Source organism: Setaria viridis, chromosome 7 (genome assembly GCF_005286985.2).
Source record: "Setaria viridis chromosome 7, Setaria_viridis_v4.0, whole genome shotgun sequence".
Taxonomy (NCBI): domain Eukaryota; kingdom Viridiplantae; phylum Streptophyta; class Magnoliopsida; order Poales; family Poaceae; genus Setaria; species Setaria viridis.
In genome coordinates this window covers 14,914,690-14,937,107 of record NC_048269.2, presented here as the reverse complement: position 1 = coordinate 14,937,107, position 22,418 = coordinate 14,914,690, and the positions used below count along the sequence as shown (strand labels likewise).

General features: G+C 44.6%; 3 protein-coding genes and 1 long non-coding RNA gene across 6 annotated transcripts; 2 read left to right on the top strand and 2 right to left on the bottom strand.

Moving 5' to 3' along the window:
* Positions 1 to 132: 132 nt before the first annotated feature.
* LOC117864172 (protein PUTATIVE RECOMBINATION INITIATION DEFECT 1) lies at positions 133 to 7,252 on the bottom strand. 3 transcript variants are annotated; one of them, XM_034748188.2, is made up of 9 exons: positions 6,788 to 7,252; positions 5,253 to 5,359; positions 4,987 to 5,171; positions 4,110 to 4,412; positions 3,034 to 4,003; positions 2,256 to 2,949; positions 1,613 to 1,893; positions 868 to 1,537; positions 133 to 683 (listed from the first exon to the last, which is right to left on the bottom strand). In XM_034748188.2, the coding sequence occupies exons 1-9, from the start codon at positions 7,235 to 7,237 to the stop codon at positions 465 to 467; spliced, it is 3,879 nt and encodes a 1,292-aa protein (XP_034604079.1). In that variant the 5' UTR covers positions 7,238 to 7,252; the 3' UTR covers positions 133 to 464. The 3 variants fall into 3 exon arrangements, with proteins under 3 accessions (XP_034604079.1, XP_034604080.1, XP_034604081.1); XM_034748189.2 differs by lacking the exon at positions 6,788 to 7,252 and adding an exon at positions 5,473 to 6,730; XM_034748190.2 differs by lacking the exon at positions 6,788 to 7,252 and adding an exon at positions 5,495 to 6,730.
* Positions 7,253 to 8,772: 1,520 nt separating this feature from the next.
* Positions 8,773 to 10,475, top strand: LOC117865221 (uncharacterized). The gene is made up of 2 exons (XR_004642491.2): positions 8,773 to 8,975; positions 9,526 to 10,475. It is a non-coding gene; the product is annotated as an uncharacterized lncRNA (long non-coding RNA).
* A 3,037-nt stretch (positions 10,476 to 13,512) lies between these two features.
* Positions 13,513 to 17,012, top strand: LOC117863025 (uncharacterized). The gene is made up of 2 exons (XM_034746595.2): positions 13,513 to 16,404; positions 16,477 to 17,012. The coding sequence occupies exons 1-2, from the start codon at positions 13,680 to 13,682 to the stop codon at positions 16,848 to 16,850; spliced, it is 3,099 nt and encodes a 1,032-aa protein (XP_034602486.1). The 5' UTR covers positions 13,513 to 13,679; the 3' UTR covers positions 16,851 to 17,012.
* Positions 17,013 to 19,401: 2,389 nt separating this feature from the next.
* LOC117862621 (uncharacterized oxidoreductase At1g06690, chloroplastic) lies at positions 19,402 to 22,096 on the bottom strand. Its single transcript, XM_034746123.2, has 10 exons — positions 21,716 to 22,096; positions 21,281 to 21,372; positions 21,155 to 21,192; positions 20,899 to 21,060; positions 20,787 to 20,809; positions 20,595 to 20,666; positions 20,317 to 20,484; positions 20,098 to 20,180; positions 19,918 to 19,980; positions 19,402 to 19,818 (listed from the first exon to the last, which is right to left on the bottom strand). The coding sequence occupies exons 1-10, from the start codon at positions 21,969 to 21,971 to the stop codon at positions 19,636 to 19,638; spliced, it is 1,140 nt and encodes a 379-aa protein (XP_034602014.1). The 5' UTR covers positions 21,972 to 22,096; the 3' UTR covers positions 19,402 to 19,635.
* Between the last annotated feature and the right edge of the window lie 322 nt (positions 22,097 to 22,418).

Genomic DNA, 22,418 nt, shown 5'->3' with positions numbered 1-22,418 from the left:
GCGATATTAAACGTCAGTGGTATTAATACAGTACAATTTTTTTTTTTTGAAGGCAGAAAGAGCATAACCGGAAATAGAAACGCAATCCTGAAAACTCGTGAGGTGAAGGGATGGAATGCCAGAATCGCGAAAGAAACTTGAATGGGAAAGCCCGTTAACTAAAATAATCACCAGTTCATCGCCTGGGGCGTTAGTCCTCCCATGCATATAAAGAAGAGCGTTAATGGTTGTTGCTGTTTCAGGCCAGAAGGATGATGCAATCCTATCTATTCACATCACATGTACATTCCTCTCCTACACCAAAACTTGTATGCAACTTACGGCGCTTGTCCCCTCTCGCAGGAAAATTGCGCAGCCTTTCAAAACAGGGATTGCTTTCCCCGTTTGGAATATCAACTTGGTTTAAAAACGTAGAGCAAGAAGTATCAGATTCACTGAACAACATGTACACAAGCTGGTTGGCCTTAACGTTGTTCTCTCCCGCTCGACTCCTGGACAAACAGATCAATTGCACGGAGGAGTCTCTGCTGCTCCGGTTGAACCACGCCAGACTCCGTGCACTGGTTCAGCATCAAGCCAAAGAGCAAGGCAAGCACGTCATCGGTGCTTCTTGCGACCTTTTTAACATTCTGCTCCAACATTTGCGCCTTGGAGCTTCCCTCATAGACATGACTTCTGCACACCTGCATTGTGATAAGAATGAAGTGAGCCAGGTGGAAACTAAATGTTCAAACCAATCAAATTTATCTGGGCAGGGGAATTCAAAAGGTAAACTAAGCTAAAGGATATGATCCTGGAAGCCTACTTGTACGACTATACAATGCCATGCTCTGTACTTTGTAAGATTATGAAGAGAATTACACAAACCTGGAACAAGTTATGCAGTGCAACAATGTGCTCTTGACTCAGATATTTCCTAGCCATGAGCTCAGTGAAGAGATTGACAATTTCTGCGGTAACATTCCTAGCAGAAAGATTAGTCACAATGCCAGATATAAGATGGCTATCAAACAGCGATGTTAACCAATCTGGTACTTGGCTCAGCCTGAGCAATGAAACAGCTAGATTTGCTGCAAACTTCTGCTGATTGGTGAAAGATTTGGATGTCAAACCAGGAGCTGTCAAGGCAACAGCAAATTCCTCCATTATTAACCGAAACCATTTGGATTCTCTAGTTGCCACCTTCTCTTGGCTTCCAAATTTCTCCCAACCTAAAATCACAGAGAGACAGGCACCGCAATTTCCAGCAACTTTACAGTCTTCACTGAACACCAAACCCTCAGTCACTGCAATAATGGACTTCAAATACTTCACAGAGCATCTTAATTCAGCCTGAGTACATGTTCTTTGATCTGAAATTCTCGTGAGCAACTCCAACAGGCATTGTGAAGCAATAAGTTTAACAGAAGGTGGACCGAAGTGCATGAGACGGCATAAATCATGACATGGAATGCCAAGAACAGAAAAAGATTGGGCATCATCTGGATGCTGAAGGAAGTCCTGCCAGTCAATACTTGCCTCTAGAATTGTATGCAAACTGAAAATACAGGCCACATTTAGTGCATCCTGAAGCAAAAAAGAAAAAAAAAGCATGCAAGTAACAGCTTCATACCTTCTTAGAGAGAAAAACACCATTAGAAGTACAAGGATCATAAATTCTCCAAAGTCTGTCTCCTGATTGTGTTGAAATAAAGATGGGCCTTTTTCACATGCTGTGTGTACTATAACATCGGTTAAAGAAACCAAAGAACTGTTCAAGATTATGGCTTTTGCAGGCTCAACAAGAACTTTGTTTGCTGAATGATGCAAAACAAAGCATAATATCCCAATCAATATCTTACGTTCTTGGTTACTAGATGTATAATCAATACCAGAATTGATAAATTCCAATAACTGTAAACAAAAGAGATTTCTGAATTAGACAAATTATAAATGTAACCAGAAATAACACAAATTGAAATAGTATATAGCAATGGATTCTATTGGACTGTTGCATTGGCCTAAACATACAATTACCGTTTATGGATGTTGGATTGGATCCGTAGGAAGTAATTCTAATCCAGGCTATGCTTAAAACAAGAGAAATATTCTATGCCTGCACTAGAATTTCGTTACTTTGCCATATCCACAAGTTTAGCCCAATAGTTATCCCATGAAGCTATTAATAACCAGCAAATAATATTGCTTAAATGTGATTAAAACTACGGTCCACGTCATAACTTGTGGTTCAACTCAGATCGACAGAACAAGAGTACCTTCACAGTAAGAGGAAGCCATTCATCTTCCTCAGAAAATGTCGATGCACTTGCTGAACATAAGATGTTAAAGATCAAATAGGAACAAACCGTTTTGATCCTTGAAGAGTAAGGTAAGCAATATATGCGACGGAATGAATTGACAATGCCGCATGATATAAACTGATCAGAAGAACAAGGAGAGATCATGAGGATTTCAGCGATAACGCTGATCACTGAAAAGACCTCATCTTCGGTGCCCTCCTTTACTATCTGGTTTAGTAAGGACACCAGCAAAAATGAGACAATGGTTTCTCCAGAAAGCACCAGCTCTGCAACCATTTGTATGTCCACCAACTGACTGCTGTTTGAGAGCATGACAGTTTCATCCTCACAGAAAGTTTTGCAAAAATTTAGCATCTGGAATGTGAGTGGTTCCATAAGTTCTTGCTTCTGAAAGAGCCATTTTATTGCTACTGGATGGACTCGGACTGCAAGCAAATCCCAGTCCTTATGTCTCATTACATGGAATAGAGTATTCTCGGCTTCTGGACTATGTGGAATGCTGCAGCTATAGGAAATGCCTCTGACAAAGGCATAAAGATGGACCAGAAGCGTAAGAAAAACAGAACAATTAATTTCCTGTGGGAAGTTCCCACCATTGAGGAGGATGTATTGCTCAACAGAAGCCAGAATTTGGTTGTCAGCGGCAAGCCTGAATAGTTGAAACAACCATCACATTAGCATTCTTTCTAGTAAGTTACAAATGGAGAATCAAAAGCAGCACAAAAATGAGCACCTTTCATTGTAGAATGAGCAGGCATACAGTATAGAAAGAATAGCGCATTGGCATGATGCCAAGTTGAAGTCTTCTGTACTACATTGCCCAAGCAAATACATCAGTTCTGTGGGGTCTGATGGCAGATAAATGTGTGCATCTCTAATAGCTTCCCCATAATTACAGCCCAAAACTCTGTCAACAATGGAACTAGTGACCAAATACACCACTGATTTTACATGATCAGTAGGAAATAAGCCCATGAATCCAAATGACAGGCCAAACCATGATGATGATGCTAGCAACTCAGCAAACTTGAATGGCTTTTTGTCAGTTGCCCTTGACAAAATAATTTGGAAAATCTGAAGGATCCCTGCCAATGATTCATCATCATTACCATCTACCACAGCATTTTCAAGCCAATGCAGTAAAATCGTTCCACAAGTTTCAATGACGCTATCCTCAAGATCCTTCTTGCTAGAAATATTATATTTGCTCCCTTCAAGGCAGAACAGAAGTGCTTCTTTCAGAAGAAGAAGGGAATGAGGAATTAGGATCATAGAATCATACTCATGTGATAATGTTGAAGATATAGCATATTTTGATGCTTCTTCAATAAATGGTGGTAATTTCTCAATATCATGAGCATGAGGTGACTTCAGAATCTCTATTAATATTGAGCAAACGAGAATAAAGGTCTCAGAACTCATGCCAAGTTCACCATTGCCATTTCTTCTCAAGATTGCAGTCAAAGTACAGACTATCTGTTCTTCTTGTGGCAGCGAGAGGATACCAGAACAATTGACCATGCAGATCCAAACAAGTTCTAAAACATGAGACTGGACCGGGTGAAATGGTATCTCCGCAACATAGTGAAGAACAGGAAGCAGGGTGGAAAATCCAATGGCAAGCTTTTCTTTGAATTTCTCCTGTGATCTGGCTAAAAGTAATAGTACTTGAATAGAGGAAATGACAAGTACATCATTCTTTCCTGAAGAACGTAGGACAGGAGTTCAAACTGGTAAGTCTTCAAGATCCAATATGCATTTAAGCTTTCAGAAAGTGGTTCATGACTGCAAAAAGGTTAACTTTTGTACCTGATAACCTGAGAACCTCAAATATGTAATCAGCAACATTTTCATTGATCAAAGTTTGGAGTAGAGCACAAATATTTGCATCAGATGAAAGGAAATGAAAGATCAAATTCAATGTCCCTGTCTGAACTTCTAGATTAGTAGATAGCAGAGATCCTTTGACAGCTTCAGCAAATAGAACAAGAGAAGCATTTAGGGACATATAATCTGTCTGCATGTGTTCTGCTTCTAAGCAATTGATTGAACTCGGATTACCGAGCAACACAATGTCAAAGGGCCCTCTCTTTGCTAAAGTAAGGAGCAATGCTGCAGAAGCACAAAAAAGGAACATCAATAACAAGTGAAGAACCAGCTACTGCAGAAATTTCCAGCATTGACAAGTTTCTTAAAGGAAAATCCAAATTTCATTAGTTCAAATGACTTGAAGTCATGAAATTTCTTATTACTGCAAGGAACTACACTAGTACAAACAATTTGAAGGTACTAAGTCAAGATTGTAAATTATTTCCTCCACCAACTCTTAAACTATTGGAACTCTGTAGCCATGTCCTTGCAATGTCAGCAAAGGTGCATTCATCAATTTACGTTGCAGGCTTTTCATAACACTTAAAATTATCAAACTATACGAAGCTTTCCACACAACTTTTTTGATCTTTGACTAATTGTGGCTTATATATTTAGAATGTTCACACAAGGACAATGTGTAGATTAATTAGTCACAAAGAACTTCTGCAAACTTATGTATAGATTGTGACAGAAACTAATGGTCAGAACTGTTTGTTGGTTCATATGAAATTTCAAACATCACATACCTCTAACTGGATAGAATAATCTTAAAGCACTATTATCTGTATTAAACAAAAAGAAGAAATACACTAACCAACACAATTCAAGCGGACAGCATCGTTTTGAGTTTTGAGTAGGACTTCAAGAGAGAGTTGAAGCAAGTTTCTTCCAATTGCTGAAAGATCCACATCTCCATTATCACACATATTGTCCCATGGGGTGGCATTTAATATAGAGAGTTTGTATAGCACGAAGAGTATCTCTCCACGAATTTCATCACTGTATAGATGAAGTTAAGGATGTTGTCAGATGAGGTGTTTGGAAAGTAAGAAATAAGCATTAAAATTCAGTTGTCTTCACCTTGGTAGTCGGAGGTCATTAACAAGATTTAAGAAAAGCGAAAGTTTATCTCCTATATATGCAGCACCATCTTTGGTAGTGTTTAGCAAGACCCCCAAACAATGTAGCTGCATTGACATAAAAGAAAGATCCAGACATTAGGAAAATCAATTAAATAAAATCTCAACAATATTGTTGCCTCTACTTCATAAAAAAAAAACTAAGTACCAAGATGCCTCACATCTTTAATAGATCCAGTCTACCTCAGTCAAACGATGAGATAAAAGGACTGCAGGCCACTTTGAACAAATTGCAGTAGTCCACCACAATTACTGTGACAGGGCAAGGAAGCTGATCATCCTCCAACTGTATCCTGAAAACTAACTGTAGATGTACTTCTGGGGTAACCTTTGAATAGTGAATACATCTCCCGGAGTGAAATTAATCAATTAAAATGATGTTGCACTTGGTTAAACTTTTTCCTGCCACCAGTTACTATGTTTACTTCAAATAGTGTATGGGAGCGTCAAGCATCTAATCTAGTAGTGTAACCAAACAAGATCTTATCCTAGATTTAAGTTTGGTACAACCAAACTAGGAAGATTTCAATTGATGCCTCTCTCAGTTCATTAGCTCAATTCATATTATAGCACAAGTAAATGTAAGGAAATTTATTACAGAAAGGGAGGGGGGGGGGATCTCATTCCATCATATGTACAAAATACACATTATCGATATTGAGATTGATGTGAATGGTGGAGTTGCAGCAAATTGTTGAGACATGATAGTGCAAGCAACTATAGGTGTATGAAAAATAATAGATTGCAGAGTGCTTAGGTTATGTGAAGGATGGCAATTCCCCATAATATCTCGTACTCCTTAAATATTCCCACCATCCCTTCGTCAGTGTCAACTTCCATATATAGGGGGTGTTTGGATCCCCAGGCTAAACTTTAGTCCCTGTCACATCGAATGTTTAGATACTAATTAGGAGTATTAAACATAGACTATTTACAAAACCCATTGCACAGATGGAGGCTAAACGGCGAGACGAATCTATTAAGCCTAATTAGTCCATGATTTGACAATGTGTTGCTACAGTAACCATTTGCTGATGATGGATTAATTAGGCTTAATAGATTCGTCTCGTCGTTTAGCCTCCATCTGTGTAATTAGTTTTATAATTAACTCATATTTAGTCCTCCTAATTAGCCTCCGAATATTTGATGTGACACGGCTCTAGGATCCAAACACCCCGATAGTTCAATAGTTCTAATAAACCACCATGTTGACATAATAAGCAGCTACCAAATCATGTAGCGGTTTCAGCACCACAATAATCATAATGCAATTCATGAACTGCAACAAGTAGAAAGCTAGATCTACACTTGACCTCCATCAGACATTATTTGCAACGAACCAACTCAGGTAGAATGAGACTTCTAGAATCCACTATCTCGCAATGTTTTCCATTGAAAAACCATTTCCAACGATCAAAGTTTCGGGGAGAGCTAGCCTAGGACGAAAATGTGAGTGGCTGGGGGCCGCGCACGTACAGTGTGGAGGTGCTTGACGAGTGAGCCGGAGGAGAGGACGCGGGCGAGGCGGGCGACGAGTTCCGAGGCGGCAGGGGCTCCCACGGCGGCGGCGAGGTCGGCCGCGAGGTCGGACGCCTGCGCGGCGAGCGCCGCGTCGCGGCGGGCGGCGGCGCCCGCGAGCGCCTCGGCGAGCGGCGCCGCGAGGAGGCGCGGGTGGGCGGCGCGGAGCGGCACGAGGAAGGCCGGGTCGGCGAGCGCCAGGGAGAGGCTGGCGAGCGCGTGCGCGACGTGGTGGGACGGCGTGGAGGCGGCGCCCGCGGAGGAGAGGAGCGCCGCGGCGCAGGAGAGGCAGATGCGGCCGCCCGCCGAGGTCGGCAGCGAGTGCGACGCCCGGTGGCCCGCGCCGCAGGCGCGCGGTGGCGCCGGCGCCGGCGGAGGAGGCGGCGAGGTGTCGCCGTCGGGTTCCATGGGGATGGGGAGGGCAAAAGGGGGTTTTGGGAGATTCGAGCGGTGGCAGTAGCGGAGAGGTTTAAGAGTTGGAGTTCCCAAAAATTTCTTCCCCAAAACGAGGTATTGGGAGTTATGCTAAAAAATTTTCCCTCCAAAAACATATTAGACCACAGCAGAACGCTAAAAACTACTCCTAATATTTACCACATCATCGTAATTGGACCTACTTCCGGAACAGAGCCCTCTTATCTCCAGAACAGAGCTCCATCGCTCCTTTGACAGCACAGCACGGCGACGTGCGCCATGAGTTGGGGGTTCCTTGGTCCATGAACTCAGTCTACCTACATTCAGTACAAAGCTTCATTCTTATCCGTTGCTTGGTTCATCGTTCTCCACAAACAAGAGCCACCGTGGCCTGATCCTCATCTGGGCGATTGATGAAAGCAAGAAGAGGTAGCGGCTGTAGGTGGTGACTGCTGAGCGCTTGATGTCACACGCACTGCGCAGCAGGACAGCAGCGCAGGTTCGATATGCTTGTAGCTTTTCCTCCGCCTCTCTCAATCTTCCTGTCCCTCGGTCTTCCGTTTCGCAAGAGAGCTCCTCCACTACGGCCTGACGCGGACCTCTATCTCCTCCCTCTCCTGCAGCTTCTCCACGATGGTCTGAGCGCTATGCGTGCGTAGCAACGCGCTCTGGGCCAACGGCGTCAACGCCACCGCCGGCACCGGCACCGACACCTCCGGGGTCGCGCCGCGCGTCCTCCTGGTCCCGTTCGCGCACCGCGTCGCCGTCGTGTTCGTGCGCTTCTTCGACGGCAGGCAAAAAAAACACGCACGAAAGGAAGCGCAGGGTCGACTGGGGAAGTGAGGAACTCGCGAAAATATGCGGGGCGTGGGAGTCCCGATTCGGGTCTGCGAAAATATACGGCAGCTTTAGGGGAGCTGTTGGAGAGGGTTTTTTTTCTTTTTCTTCCTAATTAAGTTATTAGGGGTAATTTAAGGGATCTCTTGGAGTTGCTCTAATAACGTGATTTCGAGGATTTTTTTTTTCTTTACTAAGGGCAAAGCGATTTCGAGGTTTTCGCGCTCTGAAAATTCAGTTTTTGATATGTTTTTGGACGATCTTTGGTGCTCTCAAACTTTCTAACCGTAGCTCATTTCAAAAAAGACTTGATACGCGAACTGGGATCCTTTATATCCTCTATAATTTTTGTATTGGGCGATCGACGAGCTACAATGCAAAATCTCGAGAAAATTTGCCAAAAAACGTTGACCTTCGCGGGCTTTAAACTGAAACCGGTCGATTCAATCGGCGTCAGTGGCCGACCGGGACAGAGCCCGCGCGCCACGCGGCCATCGGCGTCCGTCGAGCAGATCGGCCCGCGCGCGGCCAGGGGGAGTAGTAGTACCCCTTGACGCCTTCCCGTCCCCTTTGAGGCCTTGTTCGTTTTGGGCGGGATCGGCCGGGATTGAAGCCCGATCCCCGTGCGTCACCCGGCCTGGGTAGAATCCCGGCCCACACAGAAACGGCTGTACGTTTAAGCCCGGCGCGGGTTGTATCCCGGCCCAAGCCCGGTCATTCCCTCCTACCCCGGCCCGGGAACTCACCCTCGAGTCCAAGGCGTGGAACGATCCCCGGTCCCGGCGGAGGCGACGCGCGACTGGTGGCGGCGCTGTAGCGGCTGTCGCGGCGACGGACACGACGACTCGTCGCTTTCCCCGCGGCATCCATCAGTTCTGTCCACCTTCTCGACACGGTAATCATGTTCTCCTCATCTTCCTTCTCCTCCTCTCATATTCTAGGGCTCTTGCGTTGTTCTTGCGTTCTTAGTTGTTCTTGCGTTCTTAATTCGCCTGTTGTTTGTTCGCGATCAGGGCTTCGCCTGTTGTTGGTTCGCAATCAGGGCTTGGCACCTCGCGAGGCCGCCGCATGTGCCTCCGCCGCGGCGTGTGCCCGTCATCACCTCGCGCCAAGCCCCTAGCTACCCCGTGCCCTCTCTGAATTTTTTTTTTCCATGTGCGCTTGTTTCACCAGATCTTGTATTGTTTGTTTGTTCCCAGAGGCTAGAAGTACTGAACTAGTGATGCACTGATGCTTGTCTTTACTCACCCTGCTCTTTGCTTCCCATTAAAGACTATCCATTATTTAGCGTATATAGAAAATTCAGAGTGAACTACATGGTACACACTGTGGTCTGCATGCCAGGGACTCACGCAGCATTTGATCCATAGTTTCAGCAATGTTTGAGTGCTAATTGTCGGTTAGTTGCTCTTTTTGGACTTAACCATGCGCTCTGAATGTTTCAGAAATGGTTAACAGTTTGGCGGGATCACTGGTGCGGCGGCAAAATCCCCATCGACAGGAAGATGATCAAGCTGTACTGCCCTTTCATCGCATACTTGCATTGCATCTGTGATCTGTCATAGCAGGAGTAGCAGGAATCCTTGCTAGCTTTTAGCACACGGTTAAGCCTATTACTCTTCCAGCTCAGCTGTTCTCTGCCTGAGCCCTGAACAGTAATCGAAATAATGGAGAGGAGAATTTTTTTAGCATATATGTCTTGAAGCTGCATACATACAAATAAGGTACAAGGATGTAGCAACAAAATAGAATGTCTAAAATCTAATGAGCCGCATAGATACAGTTACAACATTCTCCAAGACCTTTGTTGTCTCCTGGGCTCTTCTTTTCTTTTCAGGCTCGAGCACCACAAATAGAAGTTTAGTTCAACTACAGCCAAAAGTGCCAAACAACATCCGAGTCTCCGCGGGACTGCAACTTTGTGTCCGTTGTTCTGTCTTTGTGTCAGATTCCAACTTTGCGGGCACTGGCCTAGACTGCAGCTTCAGTGCTGCACTGCACAAACAAGATTTTTAGAAGCAGAAGAATAAAAAAAGAACCAGAGTCATGTGTTTTCAAGAAGGAGAAAGAAATAGAGTCATGGCATCGGCTGAGTTGGGTTCAAAAAGTTCAGAGAGCTACTGGTGTTAAACCATGGGTTCAGATGCAGTTTAAGCATGGTGCACCTTCATATTGGTAGGCTTGTGTCATTGTGTGCACATGTATGCAGAGAAAGAAATCAATTTACTTTCTATTGCTGTATCATTACATATAGTGATATCTTGCAAGTTAATCAACTGTCCATGATCCTACTTGAAATGACGACAGTTGAAATACATAGGTCCTGCTGTATTTATTCATATATTCAGATTTTTGTAAAGTGATATAAAGAAATGAACTAAACTTGGGTGTTTTAGTCTTGGCCATCATTTCTTAGTTTTGTACCTAGCCTTCATATTCTCAAGTTCTAAGCTGATATCCTAGCTTTGTATCACCTGGCAGCTTCTTGCCATCTGCAACCCTTGTTCAATCTATATCTGTGCCCTGTGCTGATTACAATGAGTACTTGCTCTATAATTTTTTTCTAATTTATAATCTGACCTCATTCACGTGTTTTCTATTATCTCTTCCTAGTTACATCATGAGTAATACTCTCTTCCTAATTAATTATGCTACATTTAGTCCAATCACCTGACCAAAAGTATCTTCAATTCATAAGCTCTGAAATTTGTGGCTGATCTTGGCACTTGTGAGTTTAATTGGTTCTTCAAGTTGACTGATATATTGATGCTTTGTGGTTATCTGAGCTATTGTGATGTATCCTGAACATTTTGTTTTCTGAAATTATACGGGATTCAGAAGGCTCTCTCTTATGTGATGATTAGTTGCATTGCATTGCTTTTCTCGTAGTTACCATCTACTGATGGTCTGATGTAAATTTAAATATAGTTGAATACACTTGTACGAGAGCATGATGATCTGCTATTGCCTTGCCCATATTTATGTTGTATAATTTAATGGATAAGATAAAGAAATGCTGCTGCTGCTGCTGCATGTGTACGTTCTGTTTCTGTTGCCTCCCCTGTATTAATCCCTGCCAAACCGAATAATGCAGGGATTAAAGAGAGGAGGGGATTAAACCCCCACAGGTATTTAGTGAAAGCAAGGGGATCCACCCATCCCCTGTCTGGATTAGACCCCCATGAGGATTGCACCCCTGCCAGCCGAACAAGGCGTCAGCCTCTTCTTTAACCCGGCACCTCCAGCAACCCTGTCTTTCCCCTCCACCATTGCTCAGCCGAACCGAGCTCCTCCGCACGCCCGATTCGTCGCGCCCGCGCCACCACCTCCAAGTCCGTCGTGCCTAGACCTCCGTCTCCACTCCAAGTTGACCGACGGCCGAACTCGCCCTCGTCGGCCTCGTGGCGCGGACTTGCCTCGTGCTCTCCATATGGAAGACTGTTGTACGGTCCAACCTAATGTCTTCGTCAGTCTTGGACTGATGTCATGGTGTTTCAATACTTGTGGTGAGAACCTCAGTGATTTTTTTTTTCAATTACCAAAATTCCTGAAAATGCTCTTTAAGATGCGTCATCTTGGCTTCTTGCTTGTAAATTTATTGTATTCAGATTGTTCCAACATTAGCTAAAGGGTTGTTAGCTTCGGTTACAATTTTAAAAATTGATTCAGTTCTGAAAGTAAAACTTCCTCGGAGAATTGACGATTTCGGTGGTGAAAATGATGTTTATAGTCCATAACACAGATCCTCGCAAAGAAAATAGTTGATATTATAGATATTATATTTGGTTCCTATACTTTTTCTTTTCATTCTCGCGCCCTAAAATGTAAGATTGTAGTATCATATATTTCTCTAAGCCGTCATTTTCCGAACTGCAAACACTTAAAATAACTGTTCAAACATCATTATTACCTTGAACCACTGGAATGACACCAATTACTTTGTAATTCAGGTTTATTGTTTTGATCATAGTTTGACTATAATACTGCCTATTCCTGGTAAAAATATCTGCGGTTCATTATTTTTAAATATATTATCTATGGAACATCAAAGTTGACTGTGAGAGCAACTCCAAGAAACCCTTATAACAATCTGAAAACCAAATTTAGGGAGAAAAAGAAAAATTCCACGCTCCAACAGCTTCCCTATCGTTACCCAAAAAATACGACAACCCGAATCCGACCTCCGTTCTCCCGCATATTGGCACGAGCTGGCACTTCCCCCAATCGCCCCCTGCGCGCTCATCCTTTCCCGCACGCCAGCCGTTTTCTGCTAGCGATGGCACAACCGATTCCAGAAGGCGAGCGTCGACGGTGAGCTGGGTGGAGGTGCTATCCATATTTCCCCAACTCCAAATCGGCAGCAATCAACTCACCTTGGTTCCCAAATCGGTGCAGCTCTCCTTCCAGCGGCAGCGACGACCCGCCTCCTCACCTCCTTTGCGCCCCGCCTGCCGGAGACCTGCCTCCGTACCTCCGCTGCACCCGAGCGCCCCCTCCTTGTTGCGCCCTGTCAGCCACCTTCCTTCCTCTGTGACGTGCCGGAGTCTGACCTGCAAGTCTCCCTCTTCTCTGGGGCAGCACGCGCGGAAGTAGCATGAGAGAAGCACATGTGCTCACGTGGGAGAGGAGTCCGCCGGCGCTGATTTTCCCACTACCCATGAACTGTTAGACTCTGCTTTTTCATGGTGAAAAGATAAGGCGTTCTAGCTGGGCATCCGTGGCCGCGAGTGGCCGCACATGGGCTGCTCACCCTACGGCTGGGCATGGCATGGCACGTGGCCGGGATGGGGATGGGATTCAACGGGTGGCGCTGGCGTAGTCCTCATCCTCGTCTCGTCCCCTGCTATCCTCTGCTTCACTTTTTCCATAAAATGGCAGAAGATGCTTGGCTCTGCTTGTCTAGCATTAGTTTCGGTTAACCTGCTTGTCTTCTCTCACACAAAGCTGGAGCATGAGGGACTTCATGGAGCGAGACCTGGGCTTGAGACGGATGGCAATTTTTAGCGTGCTGCCGTGGTTTGATCATCAGATGGGTCATACTGTTGCAAGCGATCGAAGGCCTTTAATGTTGAGAGTTTGATGCGGATTGACGTCGTACCAGTGGATGATGATGCTTTTCTGAGGGCAGGGCAGTCCCAGCGCATATAATACGGTTCAACAGATCAGCACAGCCCAACCCCTGCACAGGCAGCCATAGTGCGAAAGCGCGAAAACACTTCGGCAGGGGAAGGGGGCAGCCCAGCTCTGGGGTCACGCATACTGATGCAGCAAATTTTAAAATATTGGATAATTTATTATTGGGAATCTACTGTGGGATGATATGATATGATTTTGTGAAAGAAATTTTTAATAGAATCCCTAATACATGATTTTGAGAAAGAATTTTTTGACAGAGTCTTGAAGACGCTCTAAGCCTAGTAGACCACTGACAACCACTGGCCACGTTTCGTTTACAAGTCTTTGCGTTTCCCACCCAAGTATTGATCATCCCAGCTGGTCTGTAGACCAGTCAGCGGGGAGAACCGGAGAAGACTCCAGGTCTACTTAATTTTGAGTACGACTGAAGGGGAAAGAAACACACACTTCAAGCCTTGGAGAGATGGCTCATGTACTCACCTTCTTTCTCGTGGCCCATCAACTCATCTTCCTGTCCAATCCCGCTGCAATTTTAGCTGCAGAATCGGCCAACGGATCCGAGATCGACAGGCAAGCCCTCCTCTCCTTCCGGCAAGGCATCACCAGTGATCCCCTTGGCGTCCTGAGCTCATGGGGCAACAACTCGCTCTACTGCAGCTGGAGAGGTGTTGTATGTGGTAATTCTCCTCCATTCCGCGTCGTTTCACTGCAGCTGAACTCCCTGCAGTTGGCTGGGGAATTGTCGCCTTCTCTTGCTAACCTTACCTCAGTAACACGGTTAGATCTCGGAAACAATTTGTTTTCTGGAGGCATCCCTAAGGAGTTGGGCAATAGCATGTCCCTCAGCTATGTCAATCTTGCAAACAACAGTCTTACTGGTGTTATCCCTCACTCGTTGGCCAGTAGCTCCTCACTCAGCAAGTTAATCCTCTCACACAATAACCTCACAGGAGCGATCCCTACTACTTTGTTTACTAACTCATCTAGACTTACTACGGTTGATCTCCAGAGGAATTCTTTGGCTTGTTTTATCCCTCCATTTGATAAGGTCACATCCCTCAAGTACCTTTGTGTTACTGAGAATTTCTTTTCTGGAAGCATACCTCCTTCAATAGGAAATGTTTCTTCTCTCCTCTTTATGTTACTAGGCCAAAATATACTTACAGGATCAATTCCAGAAAGTTTGCGGCACTTTTCGAAACTTCTTGAACTGGATCTGAGTTTCAATAGCTTGTCAGGGCATGTCCGTTTGCCTCTTTACAATATGTCTTCACTCAGATACTTCAGCTTAGGCAGCAACGGCCTTGTTGGGCAGTTACCATCTGACATTGGTTACTCACTACCAAATCTCCAAGTCCTTATCATGCAAAGCAACAATCTGGTGGGCTTGATCCCTCCTTCACTAGAAAACGCGTCAAATCTCCAAGTTCTTGACCTTTCAAATAACTCCCTGCATGGCCGTGTTCCATCTCTTGGATCGTTGGCAAAATTGCATCAGGTGCTTTTAGGAATGAATCAGCTAGAAGCATATCATTGGCAATTCCTTGCCTCCCTAATAAATTGCACCCAGCTGACAAAATTGTCCTTGGAGGGAAATATGCTGAATGGCAGCCTACCTAGATCAATCGGTAATCTTTCCACAAGCCTAGAATATTTGTTTCTTGGGTCGAACAGAATATCAGGCTCTATACCTGTTGAGATAAACAATCTTGTTAATCTCACTGCGCTTAGTATGGAAAACAATTTGCTCTCAGGAAGCATACCAACTACAATGGGGAACCTCCAGAGCCTATTTATCCTGAACCTATCCAAGAATAAATTATCAGGTCACATCCCTTCCTCAATCGGTAACATTAGTCAATTAGGAAAGCTTTTCCTTGATGACAATGATTTGAGTGGAAACATACCTAGTAGTTTAGGTCAGTGCTCGATGATACTTCAGTTAAATTTGTCATCTAACAGCCTTGGGGGATTGTTACCAAACGAACTATTTGCTGGTCCTCCCCTTCCTTTGGGTGTGGACCTGTCCTTCAACCATCTTACTGGGGAAATACCAGATCCTATTGGCCCTATGGCAACTACTGTTCTTATAAATATCTCCAACAATCTGATCAGTGGAAGTATTCGTCCAGCTTTAGGGGTGTTGCAGTTCATCCAGTATCTTGACCTTTCTTGGAATGACTTATCTGGTAATGTTCCGGAATTCCTCGAGACCTTCACTCTGTTACAGAAACTCGATCTCTCTTACAACAATTTTGATGGACCAATTCCAACTGGTCGCTTGTTTCAAAATTCAACTGTTGTAATTTTGGATGGCAACAAAGGACTCTGTTCAAGGTCTCCCACACCACTAGCACTGTCAATTTGTGATGTCGCCACTGAATCAAAGAACCATGGTGTTGCGCTGCTGCCACTGATAGTGATACCATCAGTTACTATTGCTTTAATATTATTGTTATGGTTTGTGGTGACTCTTTGGAAGAAAAGAGTGTTTGAGTTTCCACGGTGGGAGGACATATTGAGAATTATCCGTTCCGTTGTCCAGACAAAGAGAAGAGAAGTGCAAGCTTTTCCATGCAGCAACAATGAAACACTAAAGAAGGTTTCATATGGTGACATCTTGAAAGCTACCAATTGCTTTTCTACGGTACATACAATCAGCTCAACCCGTACTGGATCAGTTTATGTTGGTAGGTTCAAATATGACAGGAGCCTAGTTGCTATCAAAGTATTCAACTTGAATGAACCTGGAGCATATAAGAGTTACTTTATTGAGTGCGAGGTGCTGCGGAGCACCCGTCATCGCAATTTAATGCGACCTGTTACCCTATGCTCGACGTTGGATACAGAAAACCATGAGTTCAAAGCACTAATCTTCAAGTTCATGGTTAATGGAAGCCTTGAAAGATGGTTGCACTGTGAGTACTACAGTGGTATGCCGGAGAGAGTGTTAAGCTTAGGCCAGAGGATATGCATTGCTGCAGATGTGGCTTCTGCTCTCGATTATGTCCACAATCAAGTTACTCCTCCTCTGGTTCATTGTGATTTGAAGCCAAGCAATATTCTTTTAGATATCGACATGACCGCTCGTCTTGGTGACTTTGGGTCTGCAAAGTTTCTATTTCCAGGTCTCATTGTTCCAAAAAGCCTGGCCGAAGTTGGAGGAACAATTGGCTACATGGCTCCTGGTGAGTATAATTCTTTCATTTTTCACACCTAAAACTTTTCTTGAACTTAAAGCGATTAATTCACTTTTGCAGAGTACGGCATGGGCTCCGAAATCACCACAGGAGGTGATGTATACAGTTTTGGGGTTCTTCTTTTGGAGATGATAACGGGAAAGCAGCCGACCGATGATTTTTTTATTGATGGACTTAACCTTCACAATTTTACTGACTCCATGTTCCCAGATAGACTTGCAGAGATTGTAGATCCTCAAATGGTGCGTGAGGAATCCCAACCGTGTACAGAGGTATGGCTGCAGAGCTACATTGCCCCCCTGGTTGCACTTGGCCTGTCATGTTCCATGGAATCCCCGAGTGATAGGCCTGGAATGCGAGATGTGTGCGCCAAACTCTCTGCTATCAAAGAAAGTTTTCTGAAGTCTGATGCTGAAATTTTGAACTCTCATTGACAGTGCTGGTAGGATGTGTGTATATAGTTACTGATTCATAATTGTTAACTGTGTAATTTGCAATAGGAGAACTATCTATTTTACGGACTGAAACACTGGTGTGCAGAACAGATTAAGAGATGGCATGTTATTTGCCGAGAAGATTACTCATTCCTATGCGAATCGCTGGTATTAAGCGTGATCTACTGTATCTGCACATGCACGTAACTTTATTTTAAGATGAAAGCAAGTTTTTATTGGATTCAAGACAATTATAACAAGTTGATCTTGAGATACCGGCCTCTACATAACTATGATACACATAGATCCCACAAAAAAGTTACATACAAGTTTTAAGATGTCTAAGAAGGAAGTGCTATTGATTATCAATCAGTAGACTGGATCGTCGCCCATGGCTGGATAAAAGTACTTTCTACCCACCTGCTCCAATCGCTGATATGCCACATTGCCACTCCCGTGAACCGGGCCTCTAAATAATACTCTATCCATTAGGCCTGCTAGTGGGGCGGGTTGAAATGGGTTTTATGGGGCAGGTTGTGACGCGGGGTGTGTTTGAATGGGTTAAAATGGGTTTTAATATCTAATGGGTTGGGGCGGGTTGGGTATATCAGAAATGTGGATTGGGGCGGGTTGAAAGTGGTTTTTTGTTTGAATTTGTATGGGTTTAACTCATAGGTTTAACTTTCACATTTCGACTCTTGACGTGGGGCCATGAATAAGTCCAGCCGCACTGCTTTGCACAAAGTAGCGGACTATCAAACTAATTTATTTGCAACAAATTTCGATCAATTTCTCAAAAATTTTAAGGTGTGAACGCGATGTTTTAATTTTAGGGTCCGACTCTTGACGCGGGGCCCACATATAAGTCCAGCCGCACTGCTTTGCACAAAGTAGCGGACTGTCAAACTAATTCATTTGCAACAAATTTCGGTCAATTTCTCCAAAATTTTAAGGTGTGAATGCGAGATTTTAATTTTAGGGTCCGACCCTTGATGCGGGGCCCACATATAAGTCCAGTCGCATGCTTTGCACAAAGTAGCGGACTGTCAAACTAATTCATCTGCAACAAATTTCGGTCAATTTCTCCAAAATTTTAAAGTGTGAACGCGAGGTTTTAGTTTTAGGGTCCGACTCTTGACCCATGGTCTACGTATAAGTCTAACCGCACTACTTTGCACAAAGTAGCAGACTGTCAAACTAATTTATCTGCAACAAATTTTAGACAATTTCCCTAAACTTTTGAGGTGTGAACATGAGGTTTGTATAAACTTATAGGTTCATGTACCAAACCCAGGGGTTATATTAATTTGTAGGGCAGGTTGGGTTGGGTTTACACAATAGAATTATGGAGCGGGGTGGGGTGGGTGAATGAGTTAATTTATTGCGGGGTGGGGTGGGTTTGGGTGGGTTTCAACCCATTAGCAGGCCTACCATCCATCCCAAATTATTATTTATTTTGATTTTTCTAGATACATAACTTTTGCTATGGATCTAGATATACATATATCTAGATATGTATCTAGGAAAGTTTGTGATAGAGGTAGTATCTTAGGTACAAAGCCAATAAATAATTGAGTGGGTAACCTATATTGTCAAATACATCATTATTTATTTCTAATCACAACAAAACAAGTAGTAGCGGCTCCAAATATGATTTGTGGTTTCGTAAATTCCTCATAACAAATTACCAAACATATTTGACATGTGGACCCCACTTTTATGGATGAAAAAATACCTTTCATTAGCTATGATTAAATACTATTTTAATGGTGACTGTGTGATAGCAAATAACTATGATTTTAGGTGCCAAATAACTATGATTTTGTTATGGCACCTAGCCAACAATAATAGAGCAATGTAAAACCGCGTATACCAGCTTAGTATCCACATCAGATTTTTGTCTTTGTAGATAGGTTTGTTGAATTAAAGTCTATTTTTCCACACACTCTCTCATCCCTAACTCTCCCTCTCACAGACAGGAGCTTAACAATCAGCTTTAGTTGAAGCTGTTCCTGAAATGAAATGTTTTATATAGCGACCTTTGAGGTTATAAATACTGCAAATAGCTTCAATTTCAATTGCATGAATATGGAATGTTTTGCGTAACAATTAATGAGCTAAAATAGAACCCAAATGGTGGAATAAGAGCTAGACAACACAAGAAATATAATCAGGAGAAGGAAAATAAGACGTAATGAAAAAAAGATGGTATTAATAGGGTCCCTAGGAATATTAGGCACAAGAGGAGACCTCCCAAGTAGCAACACAAAGAAACACACGACGTGATAAGGTAGGAGAAGAGGTGAAATTTGCCTATTGTCATGAAGCTAATGGCCTGAGCCTCAAGATATGATATGGTTGGGTCAGCATCGTATTTACTGGCATCATTAATTTGGGGTGGGGGGGGGGGGGGGGGGGGGGGGGGGGGGCGGGGCTGAGAGCGATTTGGAAGCCATTTCTTCATATGATTTTTATTATCCTGTTTTGTAGTTTTATTCTCGTAGTCATCACCGATGCACACACACTGGACATGCTCTATGGATACTGGATGTGTCACCCCTGCAACCCTGCTTTTCGCAAACGAATATGCTACGTACTTACATTACATATCTACAGTGTTTAGGCGTGAGAGGTTGAGAATCAGTGGCAGCTATATATAACCATTTTCTACTTACACATGCTGAAACTTGTGTTTCATTTCTGCATTTTAGTGCTTTTTCTCCCTTATAAAAGAACGTTAATCTCCTATCAGCGACATTCCATTGGATGGTGAAATGCAAAGTATTCACGACTCCTCGATGGGCATCTTGATGCCCTTGATCTCGCGCGCCAGAGTCCGAAGCTCTTCGACCTCGTCGCCGGTCAGGCTCCACCCAAGCGCACCGGCGAACTCCTTGGCCTGGGTGGCATTCTTGGCCCCGGGGATCGGCACCACGTTCCCCTGGCAGGTCAGCCAGTTCAGAGACACCTGGAACATAGGGAAGATCAGCCGTGTTCATACATCTCAATATCTCATTATTGATCCCAATGCCTTTGATTTTGAGATGCTCCATGCTTTTGTAGGTACCTGGGTTGGATTCTTGCCATAGCTTGCTCCAATCTCTTTGATCCTGTTCATGAGTGGTTGGAGCTGTGTACACATAATACATGAAGCATCTTCAGGTTCCAGACAACAATGTTGAATTGCAGAGGTTGAAGCTGCGTGTCAGTGCAACTATTAGCTAGCTCTAATATACGGAAATCTGACCTTGGTGAGGAACTCAGGAGTGTATGTATTTGCTCGAGGACCGGTAGGGGGATTTTCTGGAGTGTATTTCCCTGTCAAAACACCTGAATAACCGGAATAATAAGTTAAGTGCAGGAAATGAGATTAGAAAAGAAAGAACTAGATTGGGCATACTTCAAATTAAAACTGCTCTATGCTATGAGATAATTGGGTAGAGAAAATTAAGGGACTGGTTCCTACCTTGGGCTATTGGGGAATAGGCAATCAAGGTGATGCCGAGCTCATCACAAGCTGCCTTCACACCATTCAACTCAGGGGTTCTGTATATCAGGCTGTAATTCACCTGGTTTGCAGCAAGTGGAACACCCCTCTTCTTCAGGCGCGCATGTGCATCCCGAAGGCGCTTCTCTATATAAGAGATCATGATACAGATTGCGTTATTCCAATGAACTTTACTAAAATAGAGGCAGCGAAAGGTGAACACTGGATCATTCGCAAGCCAAAGTCAGAATACAAACCGTTGTAGTTTGAGACTCCAACAGCCTTCACAAGGCCTTGCTCATAAGCATCCGCCAGGCCATCAAGGTAAGCTGAAATGGATCATGCTCAGCCATGTCAGAAAAATAAGGTTTACTGATGCTAGAAGGCACTATAGGCAAACAGATTTAGTTTCGCCAAGGATAGGTTGCATTGGATATATATATACATACCTTCGTTCCCCCATATCCCTGGCCTAAAAAGGTAAAAATGAGAATGGATCAGTTAAAATGACAAGAATTTACTGATAGGCAAATGAGTCAGAGAAAGCAGAGGAAAACCGACCAGTGAAGTTGGTAGAGCTCAACCGAGGGTAGGCCAAGACGGTCTAGCGATTTCTTCAGTGCAGAAAGAACGCTTCCTCGGCCAAATCTCCATGGGAGGGCAGCAAACTTTGTCGCGACGGCGACCTCAATCTGCTCCTTCTGCTGCCTTTCCTTGATGAATCTGATGGCAAGACATACATCTCGCATGATGAGTATTACTGTGACTTACAGTCATTTTGCAGAAAGTGATAAATATTGGAAGATGGCACATTTACCCTCCTAGTAAACTTTCAGAGTTGACTGCTCCCATCAGCTGAAGGACACAAGGGTTTTGAGTTAAATTAAACGTGCCTTCAGAGTTGAACTTGTAAGAAGTAGGGAAGAACGAGTGAGAATCTTACCGCTGTACCGTACACTTCGGCGGTATCGAAGAAAGTCATCCCGTTATCGATGCTCGAATCGAATGCTTCCTGCGCCTCCTTCAGTCTCCTTTCTGCCAATAATTAGTTAGACGAAGGAGCCAATTAGCTTTTACATCCGCAACAGAGTACATCGATCGCGTTGCCATTGGCATGGTGAATTAACGCTGAAAAAGGTAGAAGCGATATACAGATAATCCTGGCGCAACTAAAAAGTATTGCAGATCGAGATCATAGGAAGAAAGGGGGAACATGCATGCCGATTTAATTTTGGTTGGCGCGAGCGCGACGACATCCGTGCAAGTTACACATGCATGCAGGGAATACTGTTCCTTGCAGGTAATGCAACAAGCAGCTCGTGCGCACGAGAAGCATGAGCAGCAGGAATTCAGGAGGCGAAGCAGCAGAGGCACGTACCGTCCCACTCGGAGTCGTTCCAGTAGGTGGTGTCGCCCCAAGACCACGCGCCGATGCCGAGCTTGGTGACCGCGACGCCGGACTCGCCCAGCCTCACCTTGCCCTCGCCCTCCTCGACCACCGCCGCCGCGCCGGAGGACGCCACCGCGCGGGGCGGGCGGCCGAGCGCCGCCGCACGCGGATGCCGCCGCCCGCCGCAGGGGAGCGGAGGAGGAGGGCAGCAGCACGCCACGCCGCCGGCGACCTGCAGGGCCATCGATCGCGCCCTCTAGCTAGCTACTACGTTGCTCGATCAGGCCGCTGGCTTACCCACACCGGTCACCGCGCGCGCGAGGCCGGATGAGCACGCGTTCTGTGTGTGTGTGTGTGCGTGCGTGGGGGGACGAGAGAGCTGTGGGCGCGTCGTTTTGATGGTGTCGGGAGCAGCGGCCCGCGAGGCGGGAATCTGCGGCGGGAGCCGGGACGGCGACGGGTCTGGCTTGGAGCCCGGTTGCGGTTGGCGGGGAGTCGCCGATAGTTTCAGTGCTCTGTGTGGCTGCAGGCTTCTTGTAGGGTAGTAGGAGTGCTACGTGTGTATGGAGCTAGAGTTCGAGGTGGCACGTGAGGAACGTTGCACTTGCAGTAGTATCTACCTTGGCGCGTAGTAGTTCGTTGGACCATGCAAAGAGAACGGACGGTTCAAGTTTAGCCCCCGTTTGTATCC